The sequence below is a fragment of the Pimephales promelas genome, chromosome 11 (genome assembly GCF_988280905.1).
Source record: "Pimephales promelas chromosome 11, fPimPro1.hap1.1, whole genome shotgun sequence".
Taxonomy (NCBI): domain Eukaryota; kingdom Metazoa; phylum Chordata; class Actinopteri; order Cypriniformes; family Leuciscidae; genus Pimephales; species Pimephales promelas.
Genome location: NC_142779.1, coordinates 32,855,760 through 32,873,414, shown reverse-complemented (window position 1 = coordinate 32,873,414; position 17,655 = coordinate 32,855,760). Strand labels below are relative to the sequence as shown.

At 37.5% G+C, this 17,655-nt stretch overlaps 1 protein-coding gene across 4 annotated transcripts in view; it reads left to right on the top strand.

Moving 5' to 3' along the window:
- qkib (QKI, KH domain containing, RNA binding b) overlaps positions 1-17,655 on the top strand; it is a 148,627-nt gene that overhangs the window by 57,966 nt on the left and 73,006 nt on the right. For all 4 annotated transcript variants that reach the window (XR_016145609.1, XM_039690404.2, XM_039690405.2 and 1 more), the window contains exon 3: positions 7,933-8,049. Coding sequence is in view for 3 of the 4 variants with exons in the window: in XM_039690404.2 (XP_039546338.1) it covers positions 7,933-8,049 (117 nt within the window). In the remaining variant the exon portion in view is untranslated. The remainder of the gene's footprint in view (positions 1-7,932; positions 8,050-17,655) is intronic.

Sequence of the window (17,655 nt, the reverse complement as noted above, 5' to 3'; positions counted from 1 at the left end):
AAAGATTACTTAATTCCATATTCCAAGTAAATTTAACTTAAAGATTTCTAATTAAAGCTACTGATAAATAGGCGAATCTTTGTGAATTTACTAGCATTTTCTGAGTGAGATAATTTAGCAAGCTTTTTTCAAGTAAATCCTACTCCAAAATTTTTACAGTGTTGTATTAACACACCTTTTCCATTTCAATCAACTTAAAGCAACCAGGTTACTTCATTTTTTAAGTTAAACCAACAATATTTTTTATAAAGTGTAGCACTTTAGTTTGCAGTCCTTTTCCCCATGTACATACTGTAGTTATTATAGTAATTGCAATAACTCGGTAACAACTTGGTAACCTGCCTCTAAATCTAACTTTAACCCATGTAGTTACCCAGTATTTTCTTAGGTAAGTGTAAAAGTGTAAAATAAAGTTAAACTAAACCCTTTTGGGGGAAAATAACATGAAACATTTCTCCACATTTGATGTAATTTTCCAGAAATCCATGTTTTCAATGTATCTGCTGTTACGCATCTTCTGAAAGAGTGCAGAATCTCTTAATCAAAGCACAAGAAAAGAAGCAGAAACAAGCGATAGAAGCATTGCTTACATGCATGTAAAATAACACGATCATCAAACATATGAACATGTGAAGCTTTGAGGTGTTGGACTCCATTTACTGCATCTGTGTTTTCATCATCATTCTGAATCCGGTCCGGATGAAGCGTTCGCGATCAAAACGTTGCTTTTTTACTGAAACTTACCCACACTCTTAGAAGAAAAGGTTCTATATAGAACCTTAAAAGGTTCTATCAGCGCTACGTATTTGGAACCCCTAAAAGGTTCTATACACTCTTTAAAAAAAGGGTTCCTCTGGGTTCTATATAGAACCCTGGGGTTCTATACTTGGCCAATAGAACCTTTTACCAAAAAAATGGTTCTATATAGAACCATTTTGGAGTTCCATATATGAAGCGGGGAATGGAACCATTTTTGGTTCTAAATAGAACCATTTCTTCTAAGAGTTCACATTCGAGTGTTGATAAAAAAAATAATACATACATCTAGACAAAAAGGTTTATTTTTTTGTTCAAAATCAGAGGCTCTGTTCTTTCATTTGATAAAATATGTTCACATATATAGAACTAAATATTCTGGGGGCCATGATAGTTTTTTGAAAATTGTCAAAACTGCTGGTGCAAAAAAAAAAAAAAAAACTGGTAGGAAAAGAGTTAATCAAATAAATAAAAAAATCAAATCTTTGAGCAAACCAGTCTAATCCCACTGAATAAATACCAGTGATATTAAATGATATCTCACTGAATATTGTGTTCTGTAATTCATATTTACAGTGGGTGCAGGTACTGTAAGGTCATGTGTCTAAAATGAAATGTGTCGCAAATACTGTTTCATGTCTTTACATGGTATATTGACGGGTTATCCACTAATGAGTCCATTGAATTCATTATTAAATGTTTAAAATATAGATTTTATAGCTGAATATATAGTCCAAGCTCAAATCACAATACGTGAAGGACACTGCAACAGATTTTTCCCATCAGGGGAACATCTCTGAAAGCCAACAGCTGAATAAAGGCGAGTTTTTTTCAGGTTTGTCCGTATGTGTCTGTGTTGGAGTGCTCTCACCAGGCCCGAGCGTCACATAATCCAGACGGAGAGAGCGGAGGTCATCCGAGCGTCTGCGATACGCCTCAGAGAGCTGTGTGTGTAATCCCGGCAGATGTGTGAATACGGCAGGGAGACCGCGGATGTATAATTTGCGCCTGCTGGTTTCCGAGTGAAGCCGTTCCTTCTGGAGTCTCTCGCGCTGATTACTCTATCTCCAAGGGCACCTTGAAAATTGGCCTGTGCAGGCCTGAAGAGAAGACTTTGATTTGATATACCGAGCAGTTTTCCATCACATTGTGACAGCGCAGTCTGAACACGCATGACCTTTGCGGTGGCTCGGCTTCTGGAAGGGCTTGTTATTTCCAGTGGCGCTCCGTGAGGGTATTTTCCGGGCAGGCTGATAAGCATATACAAAACATTAATAACCAGCCCATTCTCACCCCCAAGGCGTCACTTAACTGACGCCTTGGGAAGCATTTGGACATGCTTCAATATCTGACGCTTTAGGCGCCCTTTAGCGTCAGCAAGATGACGCCCTAGGATCGCGTGTACCCTACCCCCACCCCACACCTAAACCTAACCACGTCCTCTAACAGACGCTTTCCTTTAGCGTCAGTTAGATGACGCCGAAGGATCGCGTCATGTAAGTGACGCTAAAGGGCGCCTAAAACGTCAAATATTGAAGCATGGTCAAAGGTGACGCCTTGGGGTGAGAATGCGTTGTAATAACCGATAACGAGTGCGTTACCTTTTACTTTTATCTTTGGTAACACTTTATTTTGATTGTCCACTTAAGACATTCTACTAACTATAAGTAACTTTGCAACTACATGTCAACTTATACTAGGCTACTAAGCTGAACAGTCTACTAATACTCTAATGGTATGTTCACACCGGACGCGAATTTCAATGTTAAGTCAATGCAACGATACGTTTTATGCGCGTGAAAAATTCCTGCGGCGCGAATGAGGCGTGGAGCGCGGCACGGAAGACGCGAATACGCCTCCGCGCGAATGGCGCAAATTGAGCGTCTGGTGCGTTAAGCGCGAATGATTTAGTTAGTGCCATTTGTGCATTAACGCGTTTGAGGCGAATTCGCGTCGGCTGCCCGAGTTGAAAAATCTGAACTTTGGCGTGATTTCGCGCCGCGTTAACCAATCAGGAGCCTAGCTGCTTGCTCACGTGGTGAAGTGTCAGGATGCTTCAATAAATTATTTTGTAATGAGTGAACACGCACTTACTGCTAATTGCCTCTCTCTCCTCTCCCATCATGAGTGGACATGCCCCCTACTGCTGATTGGCTCTCTCTCCTCCCCCATCATGAGCGAACACGCCCCCTACTGCTGATTGGCTCTCTCTCTCCTCCCCCATAATGAGTGAACATGCCCTTACTGCTAATTGTCTCTCTCTCTCCTCCCCCAACATGAGTGAACACGCCCCCTACTGCTGATTGGCTATCTCTCCTCTCCCATCATGAGTGAACACACCCCTACTGCTAATTGTCTCTCTCTCTCTCTCTCTATCCTCCCCCATAATGAGTGAACATGCCCCCTACTGCTGATTGGCTCTCTCTCTGCTCCCCCATTATGAGTGCAAACGCCCCCTACTGCTGATTGGCTCTCTCTCCTCCCAGTCATGTGTAGACACACCCCCTACTGCTGATTGGCTCTCTCTCTCTCTCTCTCCCATAATGAGTGAACACGCCCCCTACTGCTGATTGTCTCTCTCTCTCTCTCTCTCTCCTCCCCAATCATGAGTGGACACATACTCTACTGCTGATTGGCTCTCTCTCTCCTCCCCCATTATGAGTGGAAACGCCCCCTACTGCTGATTGGCTCTCTCTCCTCCACCGTCATGTGTGGACACATACTCTACTGCTGATTGGCTCTCTCTCTCGCTCTCTCTCTCTCTCTCTCATCATGAGTGAACACGCCCCCTACTGCTGATTGGCTACAAGTGTGTTGTGCTGCTCAGTCTGATCCACTTTCAACAGTGTTTCTCAGATATCACTTACTGCACCTTTAACATGGATGTTGTTTTCAAGGCAGTAGAGGTATGTATGGATGCATGTCACTAATGCAGTATGTGCAAACATGAATGAACATTGGATTGACAGCTTTTCGCTTTTAGACATTAAACACGTTTTAATTTAACAATGTAAAAGGTGTAATTTGTATATTTTAACAAGTTTACTAATAACAAATGATGGAGTGACAGTCTTCTCATATTAGATCCTTGTTTGATGCTGATTTATTTATGTACATGCAGAAATATTAAACACAGGCACACAACTTTTATTCGAAGGGGGAGCGCACACGCATACAAATGCGATGCGCGCCCTGGTGCTTTGAGCCTCCAAGTAAAATTTAATTGCTTCTTTTCATTCATATCCGCAAGGCTTTTGGACAGGGATGAAGGGTGCCAAAATAAATGTGAGAAAATGCACAAACACATACTCAGTGACTGTGTTTTACCAGTAGTCGATTATGCATGGAGTCAGTCATGTGAAAAGAGCGTAGCGTCGGAATACCAAACACATTGATAAAGCAGACCCAGAAGGCTTATTGATTAGAGCAGGAGGTCTGTCGTGTAAAATGGGATTTTGCAGAACGCAAGGCTGCATTGCGTTGAGTTTCATCTCTAAAACGAACCACTGTACGTCACTCTGGCTGTATTAGAATGGAGTTCCCTCAAGGAAGAGAAAGAGATGGGAACAGGCAAACTTCCTAAAAACAGTTTGACCGTACAGCTCAAATTACGAGGAGATCGTTGGTTGTGATGAGGGTAATGAGTTAATGTAATGTAATGTAACAAGTAATGTTACATAATCTGAAATAACAGGTAAAATGTTGTGCTCTATATATTTTGAATTTACACAATATTATTACTATAGTTACTATTCTTTAAATACATAATGATGAGGATGATGAATTTTATTTATAATGCACTTTACATTTGACATCAAATCTCAAAGTGCTTACAAAAAAATGAAAAATGGGAAAAAAATACGCAGGCACTTAGAAATACTTAGAAATACTTAAAAATACGCTTTTCTTAAAATATAAGTTCAGTTCTTTTTAAAAGATAATGAGCTTGCTTAATTTACAGACATGTAATGCAGAACTTTGGAAAGGTCATTAAGATTTTTTTAAAGAAATAAATAGTTGTTCAGCAATGATACATTAAAATGAATTATTTAATTAAATTATATAATTATTGAATTGATCAAAAGTGATGCACTTTTGCAGTTTCTATTAAGAAAGTTTTATCAAAGAATCCTGAAAAAGACTAAGCAACGCTAATGTTTCCAACATAATAAGACAATTTGTTTCGTTACACTTTATTTCGATGGTCCACTTTAGACATTCTACTACTAATAAGTAACTTTGCCATAACAATTAACTCTCATTAGTAGACTGTTAGGTTAGGGTTATGTGTGAGATGTTAGTATAACAATTACCTTGTAGTTGCATAGTTTCAGTTGAATGTCTATTGGGGAGCATCACAATATAGTGTTAGCCGATATTAGACAGACAGTCTACTAATACTCTAATGAGAGTAAATGGAGATTAGTAAGTAGAATGTCTAAAGTGGACTATCGAAACAAAGTGTTACCAATGTTTCTTGAGCAGCAAATCATCATATTAGAGTGATTTCTGAAGGATCATGTGATACTGAAGAGTAATGATGCTGAAAATTCATCTTTGATCACAGGAATTGCATTTTAAAATAGAAAACCGTTTTAAATTGTAATACTATATTTGACAATATTGCTGTTTTTTCTGTATTTTTGATCAATTAAATGCAGCCTTGGTGAGCATAAGAGACTTTCAGAAACATAAAAACCCACACTTTTGAGTGATAGGTGTTCAGAGTAGGTAAGGTATTGTTTGTAACACAAAAACATTTGTCGGTGTTCAGACCGACAGCCTTCAGGTCAGTGCTGATACCTGATCGATTAAGTGAACAATTGACGGCTGTTATCTTGTCAGTGAAGGTCCAGAGGAGGCGCTGGCGTGTGAGCTCTGTGATAACACTCGGCCAACAAAGTACTTTCCAGGGACTTTCTTTTGCACAGTTCTCCTGAATTACAACTCCTTACTGTCTTAAAACCATCTTGCATGTTCGTGATCACTTTTGGGCTAACCAGGGTCAGAAAATAACCGGGCTTAAATGGCAAAAATGGCAAAAATGTTATTTTTCTCTCTAATCCACCATTTAGTATGCATTTCATTTAATTTTGCCTCTGCCTGCAGACATGGGAGTATCAGAATTCACTAGGCGAGTGATATTTAATGTATAGTAATTACACATTACGGTAGTCTTATGGTAGGGTTTTTATGTCTATGGAGAGTCTTATGGTAAGGTTTTTTGATAAAAACACGAAAATCAGCTTGGAAAAGATTGAATGTAAAGAAAAATGTCTATGAAGCGAAATCGGGTTAAAGTGTTAGAATAGGAATTTCCACTAACCAGGGTTACAGGGTGATCAATTGTAGTAACACAGTCTCATCCCAAAAAGTCATATAACTGACGTTTTGGGACGTATTTTGACCATACGTCAATATCCGCCTTTTTAGGGCCCCCTTAAACGTCACTAGATGGCGATCCCGGGCCGTCATACAACTGACGGTTTACCTTTAACGTCAGTTAGGTGACGGGTTAGGTTTAGGGTTAGGTTTAGGTATAGGGTAGAGTTAGGATCCCATAACCTCATCTACCGACGTTTAAGGGGGCCCTAAAAAGGCGAATATTGACGTATGGTCAAAAGACGTCCCAAAACGTCAGTTATATGACGTCTTGGGATGAGACCGGGTTGATTGTAGATATAAACTCCCGAAGATCATCTAACTGCGAGACGTTACGTTAATGACGCAATTTCATGTGCTTCAGTAATGTATTTGTGTTCATTTATTTGATTGCATTAAAGGAGTAGTTCACTTTACAAAAAACTTTTGCTGATAATTTACTCGCCCCCATGTCACCCAAGATGTCCATGTCTTTCTTTCTTCGGTCGAAAAGAAATGAAGGTTTTTGATGAAAACATTCGAGGATTTTCTCCATATAATGGACTTCAATGGGAACCAAACGGTTCAAGGTTCAAAAGACAGTTTCAGTGCAATCTGCAAACTGTTCAAAGGGCTTTAAACGACACCAGACGATGAATAAGGGTCTTATCTTGCGAAACGGTCGCTCATAAAAAAAAAATATTGCAAAGTTTAAGTTTTATAAGCTCAAATGGTCGTCTTGCTCTGTTTTGTGATGCGCGTTAGTGAATCTCCTGTTCGAACTCGTTCATCAAAATGAACAAATCTTTTTCTGAGTCAATTCCTTAATTTCATTCGTTGAATGAACCAAATGACACACAAAAAGATTCATTCATTTTGATGAGTTCCAACAGGAGAGTCACAAACGTGCGTCACAGAACAGAGCAAGGCGAGCATTTGAGCTTATAAAACTTAAACTTTGTTATTTATTTACTAAATGAGCGATCGTTTCGCTAGATAAGAACCTTATTCATCGTCTGGAATCGTTTAAAGCCCTTTGAACAGTTTGCACTGAAACTGTCTTTTGGACCTTGAACCGTTTGGTTCCCATTGAAGTCCATTATATGGAGAAAAATGCTGGAATGTTTTCATCAAAAACCTTAATTTCTTTTCGACTGAAGAAAGAAAGACATGGACATCTTGGATGACATGGGGGCGAGTAAATTATCAGCAAAAGTTTTTTTTTAAAAGTGAACAACTACTTTAATAAACATTAACCTTTTAACACATGCGATTAACTCCAAACTCTTAAGGAATGCAATACTTTTAAGAAAAGTAATTACAGTATTTTTTTACAGTAACTTACTCTACACAGATTACAATACATAAACATTCAAATTACCCTGAGCGAACAGATGTGTTTTGGCGTTTTGAATGTGGATGAGCTCAAATGAGATGGGATTTGCTTTATCTACGGGCCGAGACATTAAAAGATTGAACGCCCAATGAACAACTGTTAACTCTCTCTGGAGGGCAAATAAATATTGTGGTGCGAGACCATTAAGAGCTTCAAAAACTTGTAATTGTAATTTTTGTACTGTGTGTGATAAGCCAGTGTCGGTGATTCTTGTGGAGTTGCATTATTAACGATGCACTAATTTCAGAATATGATGAGTAATGCTCTCGCATAATAATGCTTCAATATAATCTGTTATTTTACACTGTAGTGTTGTTGATGGAAACAGTGACTTGTCGAATGCCAAAGTATGTATTGGAAATGGTTCCATCCGGACACAGATGCAGTGAGTGAGATGTGTGTGTGTTTGTGTGTTGCAGTTTAATTTTGTGGGCCGGATCTTGGGCCCGCGGGGGCTCACAGCCAAGCAGCTGGAGGCCGAGACCGGATGCAAGATCATGGTGAGAGGGAAAGGCTCCATGAGGGACAAAAAGAAGGTAAGATCTGCAGATACACACACATATACACACAAACATTCACCAACACACTCGCACACATATTCATACAGACAGGGAGTGTCATTTTTCACTTAATATGTATACAGTAACAAAACACTTGCAATCCGTTCGTTTTTGGTTAATTCATAGTTCTACATTGTTAATGCATTCATATGCCATGTACAAAAAGTGAGTTCTTCGTTCATCGACAGTGTTATTAACAACCTGTTGACCGTACCTAACTGATGTGCATTATTTATTAGATATCAATAGTAGGTGCTCCTAACATGCTTACAAATACATGAAGCATAAATGTGTATCAATTAACTATATACATAAAAATTAGGGCTTTCAAACAATTAAATAAAAGTTTGTGTTTACATTATATACAGTATGTGGGTGCACTGTGTATAATTATTTTACATATATAAATAAGCACACATGCTTGTATATATTTAAGAAATATGTTCATGTATATACTGTATGTAGATTTATAATGTGAATATAAATATAAATATTTTACATCTCAATAATATTTTTCTTAAATATACATGCATGTGTATGTATGTATTTATATATAGAAAATGATTATACACAGTGCACCCACATATATTATGTAAACACAAACTTTTATTTTGGATGCGATTAACCGCGATTAATAGTTTGACAGCCCTAATTTATGTATAATTTATATTACATATAAATATAAATGTTTTATGTATAAATCACTTTTTTTTTTCTTAAATAAACACGCATGTGTGTGTATTTATGTATATAACAAATAATTATACACAGTGCACCCACATATATTATGTGAACACAAACTTTTATTTTGGATGCCATTAATCGCGATTAATCGTTTGACAGCCCTAATAAAAATGTGTTTCCGTTGTAACGTTTTCATGAACTATATGTATTTATATGGTTACATCCCTTAACTCTATCCCCAATCCTAAACATAATTGCGTTTTAAAACGTAATCTAATTGATCACAAATTCAATGGAATCAACCGATAAATTCAATATTCATGCTGAATTCAATTTTTAAGTACAGTCAACTTGCATGCTTAAGTCATTTCAACTTAAAAAAATGAGTTCAATCGTGTTTAACATAATGATGAATAATAAAAAATGTATTAATTGATTTAATTAATTTGATGTATTAAAGCTATGTAAAAACAAATGTTATCATAACGTATTGATCATGTAATTGTTTTTAGAGTACTTTCACTGTAAAAAAAATATTTTCATGATTTGTAATCACAACATTTTTTTCTTTTGTCAAATCAACTTAAATAATTTATTTAATTCAGATAACATAATATTTTGAGTTTCTGACGATTAAATCATTCTCCTTCATTGTATTAACACAATTTTTCCATTTCAATGAACTTAAAATTTTAAGGCAACCAGGTTACTTCATTTTTTTAAGTTAAACCAACAATATTTGCTCCTGATATGCTTACAAATATATGAAGCATAAGTGTGTATCAATTGGATTTATACATAAAAATGTGTTTACAGAGTAACGTTTTCATGAACTACATGTATATATAGTTATATCCCTTAACTCTATCCCCAATCCTAAACATGATTGCATTTTAAAACGTAATCTCATCAATCACAAATTCAATAGAATCAACCGATAAATTCAATATTCATGCTGAATTAAATTTTTAAGTACAATCAACTTGGATGTTTAAGTCATTTCAACTTATTATATTAAACTGACTTAAAAAATGAGTTGAATTGTGTTTAACAATAATAAATAAAATTTTATAATAATAATAAAAAATTATTTTGATGTATTAAAGCTAGGTAAAAAGAGTGTAATACTTACTAATAGTACTTAAATGTATAATTACACTGTAATACCGACTAAAATAAAGCGGAACCTTATATTATATTATTAAAATGTCCTTATTGCAATGGCTCATTGCAATCTCTTACTGATAAAATTACTTCTTGTGGTTAATTTTTCAACCATAAAAAAGGAGGTTTTTTGAATTTCTTTTCTTTGACTTTTCTTCCATCATTCTTAATATTGTACCCATATAACCAACACTATCTCACGACCAATTCGTACGAATTCGACGCATGATTAAAAAGTGTCTAATTCGTACTAATTCGTACGACCTCACTCGTACTAATTCGTACGATTTGTCTAAACCCACGTGATGGTTAGGTTTAGGGGCGGGGTAAGGGGTAGGTCATTCGTACGAATTCATACGAATTGGCCAATTCGTAAAATTTGTACGATTTAGCAAAATCGTACGAGTGAGGTCGTATGAATTGTTACGAATTAGCCTCTTTTTAATCATTCGTCGAATTAGTACGACTTGGTCGTGAGATCGGGTTGATATAACATTACACTGTCAATTGGCGAGTGTTAATTTTGGACCCTGGAGACCGATATAAACGAAGCATGAACAATCACACCAGATAGAGGAGTCTGATTGGCAGATTTTTTACAAGCATATCGTTCACTTTTACCATGCGCTCAAATTCCCTCAGTCAACAACTGCGGCTCGACGTCTGTCACACAGTGGCGTGAGGGGACGAGTTTTGCGTGTACGAACGGTTTGTTCGAGAGTAAACTAGCCCCGTCCAGTCCGCGCCGCCCAACCGAGAGACTTCGCAGGGAATAACAAGCCCTCCCCTCGCTCCGGAGAGCCGTGGGCAGGTGTTCAAACATTGTCCTTGGCCTCGGATGAGTGGGGGCCGGATCCTGCGGCCCTGCCAGGAATCCTCTCCCAGTCAATGTACGACACGCTGGGGCGGCGGGGGTCGCGGGACGGGCTGGACGCGCGGGGTCACATTCACTGTCCATCATTAACACTTGAGCAAACACACATGTTCATTCGAACACAAACATTCAGTTTATTATCATTGGGATTATTGGCATTTTTGGGAGCAAAGCACACAGTACGCCTGAGCTTTTACACAGATGTGCGCGATCACACGCTTGTCCGTCTCACATATGTATCTGATCTGGAGGCACGTTTGTGTTTCCATGAGTTGGGCAGGACCCATATTTGGACAAGTGCTGGAAGCGGATAGTTATCCGAGCCCATCCCGTGTGACCGCGAGGAGGATCGGGAGGAAAATAAAACAAGTGCTTTGTGAAAAGCACAGTTGTCACGTCGATCGCTTCATGCACATCTGGATCGGCTCTGCATCCTGTCAGAGCGCAGCTGGTCGTCCGCGTATCGGATCTCAGCTGTGTGTGTGTGTGGACCGCTGACGGCCCCGTTCTGATAGTGCGACCCGTTGGACGTTGACGGGGTCAATTGAAGCTCTTGTGCAAACATTCACATGTGTGTTTAAAGGTTCTGCCGTCTCAAGCTGCTTCAGGAGACAGCGGAAAATCTCATGCCTGTGTCCTTTGTTTCTCATGATCTCTTTACCTCCTACCTTCCTTGCATCTGTCGCTCACACACATCTTTAGTCTAGTGTAAAACTTCACATCAATGTCCTCGATGTTCACGTTGCTTATGTTTTGGCTTACCTCAAGGGCATCCAAGATTTCCACAGTATTTTCAATTTTGATATTTTTAGGTCAAACCGTTCTTGTCTGTTAGTCATATAATGGAGGTCTATGGTCACCACCTCAAAGAGCATGCACAGAGAAGTCCAAATTAAAGACGATTTAATGACTCGTAAATGTAAGAACACATTAATGGCCTAAGACACGAAACGAGTGGTTTGTGTGAGAAAACGAACAGTATTTATATCGTTTTTACCTCTTGTAACCACAGCCACGTACAAGTGATCTGAGAGCACGAGCGCTTTACGATATAAATACTGTTCGTTTTCTCACACAAACCGCTCATTTCGTGTCTTAGGCCATCAGTGTGTACTTATATTTATGAGTCATTAAATCATGCTCAATTTGGATTTCTCTGTGCATGCTCTTTGAGGTGGTGACCATAGACCTCCATTATATGACTGACAGACAAGAACGGTTTGACCTAAAAATATCAAAATTGAAACTACTGCGGAAAGAAAGACACCTACATCTTGGATGGCCTTGAGTTAAGCTAAAACATACCAAAAATTTATTTCAAAATGAACTATCCCTTTAATGCAGTAAATCATAGGTTAATGTTGGTTACTCTTACCGTTTAAAAGTTTGTGGTCTGTACGATTTTTTGCTAGTACGAAATTAATACTTTTATTCAGCCAGGATGCATTAAATAGACAAAAAGTGACAGTAAAGACTTTAATACTGTTTGAAGTAAATGCTTCAACAGTTTCTACAAAAATATTATTCTTTTAACACTTATAATAATAAGTTTTTCTTGAGAAGCAATTAGAGTGATTTCTGAAGGATCATGTGAGACTGAAGACTGGAGTAATGATCACAGGAATAAATTACAGTTTACTATATATTCACATTGAAAACACCTATTTTCAAATCTAATAATATTCAACAATAGTACTGTTTTTGCTTCAGAGCCTTGGTGAGTATACATAGTTAAAAAATATTACTTGATTAAACTGTGGTTGTAATAAATTGTTGTTGATTGTTAGTTCTCTAAAAATTGCTTGGTTGTTTTAACCCAATTTGGGTCAAATATGGACAAACCCAGCCATTTTTTAATTACATTTTTAACCCAATGTTTGAGTTTGTCCATGTTTGACCCAAAGTTGGGTTAAAACAACCCAGCATTTTTATAGTTTTTTCGAATTTAATGTTACTAGAATAATTATGACTACAAACTGACTCTACTACAGTAATAGAACACTTTTTGCATTTTTAGAAATAAAAAAATAAATGGATTGTTGTCTGTAATCTAAACTGATCACTAAGTGACCAAAACTCATAATTCATATATATATATATATATATATATATAACACTCATTTTAGCTGCATGCTATTAATTTACTATTAATTACAACTCCCCCAGACTTAAACAGTTGAGTTTTTACCGTTTTCGAATCCATTCAGCCGATTTTTCTGATTTTTAGAAGAATATCAGTAACCAGACAGTTTCTGGTCTCATTGACTTCCATAGTATATTACTTTCCTACAATGGAAGTCAATGAGACCAGAAACTCTCTGGTTACTGACATTCTTCTAAATATCAGAAAATCAGCTGAATGCATTGGAAAATGGTAAAACCCAAATGTTTAACTCTGAGGGAGTTGTAAAATGAGCCTATTTCCAAAAAAGTGGAGTATCCCTTTAAGCTGCGTTTCTGCGTATGTACTGTATGCGTGAGAATCATGACAGAAGTACAAGGATATTTGCTCGAGACAGGAATAATCTAATCAGTTGCATGTAATAAGCCAATAATTCATGTGAATCTTCATCCTCCGCAGAACGCTGCAGATTTCTCAGAACGCTTTCCACTCATGACAATCTACACATCCGCTGAGTGTTAAACTTCAGTGTGTGTGATAAATAAGGCAACTGTTTAAGGATCTCTTTTGAGATTCACTAGCCGTCAATTCTAATTACACTATTTTTCTCAGCAACATATTAATTGCAAGTATTCTAGTTCGAGTATTTCCAGCGCCCAGTTCCTTTTAGAGAGCTCTTTAAAGCTCGAGTTCTTATGTTTCCCGTCAAAGCTCAGGATAGTCTCCAGTGAAGGGTAATTTGCTACTGTATGCATTCTTGTGACATTTTTGTCATCGAGTAGCTTTCTCCAGGTACGGCAGAGATGAATTTGAATAGTAATTCCACAGGCAGTTCATGTCTATGAGCATCATTATTAATGTTGAGGAGGAGATTTTCTCTCTGACTGCTCCTGTAGTTCATGGACTCACACTTGTTGCGACAGCAGCTTTCAACAGCTTTCTCTCATGCGTTTCCCAATATAAAAAAAAAAAAAATTGTGGATGGCCTTTAAATATAATTTAGTTAGTCTTTTTCTGTCTAACCTTCTCCTCGAGCGCAACTTTGATGTAAAGCAAAGAGACAAGTGGCAAAACAGCGCTCATTAACTGACATTCAGCTCTCACCTTCAACTAACTGCCCTGCTATAAAGCAGAGACGACTAAACAAGTTATTAACAGTCACACACACACATATTTGGGTATCTGTGGTTTATGGGGACTCTCCATAGACATAATGATTTTTATACTGTACAAACTGTATATTCTCTCCCCTTACACTAACCCTACCCATCACAGAAAATGAGCTGCATGTTTACATTTTCACAAAACATCCCTTACACTGTGTCCTAACTACACACGACGCGATAAAATTCCAGCGACAGCAAGTGTGTCTGTCCACACTAGACGCGACGCGACTGTGAGACGCCACACGTCAATCAAAAATCAATCACGTCAATCAATGTGGGCGGAGTCTCTCTTTGAAAGCGCACTCGCATTGGAAATGGGTAAGGACATAATCAAATCAAGAAATAACATTATTAGAAATCAAAACATTAACAAAATATACTCATTGATTAATTTTGGTATGAAGTACAGTTGTATGTTTGCATGGTCGCTATATTATATGCTTTCAAAATCTGAGGTAAATTATCCGTTATGGATTGTGGCACAGTGACCTAATGCCTTTGAACTTCGACAATCAGTTCCTCGGCATCCATGTTTGATGATTAAATATTCATGACACGCAGAACTTCCATCCAATGAGATCTCTGTGTGGGCGGATCTGTCAGAAAAATGAAAACCGTTTCTAAATTTCTTTCGAAAATTTCGCAGAAACTTCAAAAAAGAAACTTCGCGTGTCACCGTCACGTCTGGTTAGGACAAAAACTCTGATTAAAATGGAAAAGATACCTTTTATCGCGTGATTTATAAGTTTTCCTCATGGCGACCAAAAAAATGTCCCCACAAGGACAAGGATATCAGAGATTGCCATCTTTGTGGGGACATTTTCTCCCCGTAATGTGGGGTTTACCAGGACCACACGCGTAAGCACACAAACACACGCACACACACACACACTTTCACAGCTTCCAAGTGGAAATTACTTGTTACAAATAATTTCTTAGCTACGGAAGCCCTGAACCGCAACCTAAAAAAAATAAAAAATCTGTAAAAAAAAAAAAAAATCTGTAAAAAAAAAAAATCTGTAAAAAAAAAAAAAAAATCTAGCATTTTGAGATTAAAGTCGAAATGTTTCGAGATTAAAGTCGAAATGTTTCGAGATTAAAGTCAAAATGTTTCGAGATTAAAGTCGAAACATTGTGCATTCATAACAGTGCGCGTCCACTGGCTCAGAGCGCGCGCGCGCGTGTGTGTGTGTGTGTGTGAGAAGTCGAACTGCCATGGATAAACCCAAAATAGTAGCTTTTTACTTTTATCTGGGCTTTCAACAAAATTCTACACACGTCACACGTGCTAGTGGCAGTGTTTCTGAGGTGTTTTCGTGCTCGTCTAGTCAACACTATCTGGGTCGAGAAGAACACAACAGTAACTGTTCGGTCTCCCTCTTCAACGTAAATACGCTCTGGATACATTTTAAGTGCATCATTCTGTATCCAATCATTTGGCCGGATCCTGTGATTTCCTAAGATTTAATAACCACTTATGGTTGAGGAGAGATTCTCTGATATGATTGTAAAGCACTTTGAGTGTAGGCATATATGAAAGCGCTATATAAATGCCCTATTCATTCATTTATTCATTCATAAAGCTGGATTTCTCCATCCAGTCTGAAAACTGTTTTCCGTGTTGGTTTTCCTATAGGCTAAAGTCTATTCCGGCGCATTATATTTTATAACGATAAAGTAAGATAAGTAATTCAGATAAAAGTAAAAAGCTACTATTTTGTGTTTATCCATGGCAGTTCGACTTCACGCGCGCGCTCTGAGCCAGTGGACGCGCACTGTTATGAATGCACAATTTTCGACTTTAATCTCGAAACATTCCGACTTTAATCTCGAAACATTTCGACTTTAATCTCGTAAACATTTCGACTTTAATCTCGAAACATGTCAACTTTAATCTCGAAATGCTAGATTTTTTTTTTTTTTACAGATTTTTTTTTTTTTTTACAGATTTTTAATTTTTTTTTGTACCGACTTTTTTTTTTTTAGGTTGCGGTTCAGGGCTTCCGTACTTAGCTTTTAAAAAGCATTTGATTGTTTTTGTCTTGTGTATGAATTTAGATAGTTAATTAAAAAAAAAAAATACAAAACCGATACATATCATTTTCATTCTATGGTCAATAACTGAATAAATGACCGAATGACCAATACAAAAGTCTGCTGTGTAGAATAGTAAAAAAAAAAAATGAAACCCTAAAAACTAAAATCAAATAGTAAATGCTTCAAGAATTAGGCATTACTGCATTATTATGTACAAAAATGAAAAAGGAACTATATTTAAGTGTTATTATATTATTGTAGTACTTGAACTTGAACTTTAATGATGGCAAATATAATTTAAATTATTAATAGATGTATACAAATAAAAAAAAAATATTAATCTGTAATTTGATCCTTTAAAACAAAGCCATGAGATTCAAAGAAAGTAGTGTACACTAAATGAATAGTAGAAGGGACTCTGGGAAGTTACTATGAAGCGTGTTGTCTTGCTGATGTTGCCGTCGTCTTTGTCTGTCAGAGAGACTCAGCTGCAGTGTTGGACCCGCTGGCAATTACTGTTATTAGTGCTGTCACAATCACTTCATCCTCTGGCAGCATCACTGAACAGACCTGTGTGCGTGTGTGTGTGTGTGTGACAGTGTTTTATTTCTGGATCTCCTTCTCGTATTTTGCATGCATATTAAAGTGATTGTTCATGCATAGTAGTTTAAACAGTTTGGGCCTCATTTATCAATCTACAAAGAAACGAATGCAGAAATCCTCTTAGGGTTCACGTGTGATTCATGAATCATTCGTTTGCTGCCAATCCCGTCGTACGAATGATCGTAAATGTGGTGGCTGAATATAACATCGTCATGTGAATATCACACCCCTAAAAAGATGGAGAAACGTAACCCGGCCAAGAAGAGGAGGTAATATAATCTCATTAAAGGGATATTTAACCTCTGGGAAGATGAATGTGTATTTAAAATTGGTCATTTATGTTGAAGATATGTGAAATTATTTTTGTGCTGCATTACTCAGTCCCTCCAGAAAAACGCGATTATGCGATCGCTGAATTCAATGCAAAATCAGCCAAAGTCCGCATATTTATGCGGGGGCCGTATTTTTTCAAATACGCCGCACTTTCGCCGCATAAATTGCCGATTTCCGTGCAAAATATGCGGGGTTTGCATAATTTCATAATCCTCGCTGCAAAAAAAGTTTTGTTGCAAAAAAGTCACATGTATCTTAGCAGAAAGTTGAAAAATGTTGCGTTTGCTTCACACAAGAGCAGCCATTTCCCCCTGTTTCCATGGGAACGTTATGAAGTGACGCAATTACGCGACGCCAGACAGACTCACGGAGGCGATTGACATCTCACAAATCGAACTCGTATAACTGTCTGTCACACGTTCTACCGTAACATCGTTACTTAATAAACAACATAAGATAAAAGAAGTGTAGCATCAAACAGAAATTACCCGCACACATGGGGTGTTCGACAGTTCAACAGGGAGCGCGCAGCTCTTAAAGGGGCCACACCTTATTTACACTCTTACAGTCTGAAATAAAACAAGATGAGAAATTAAACA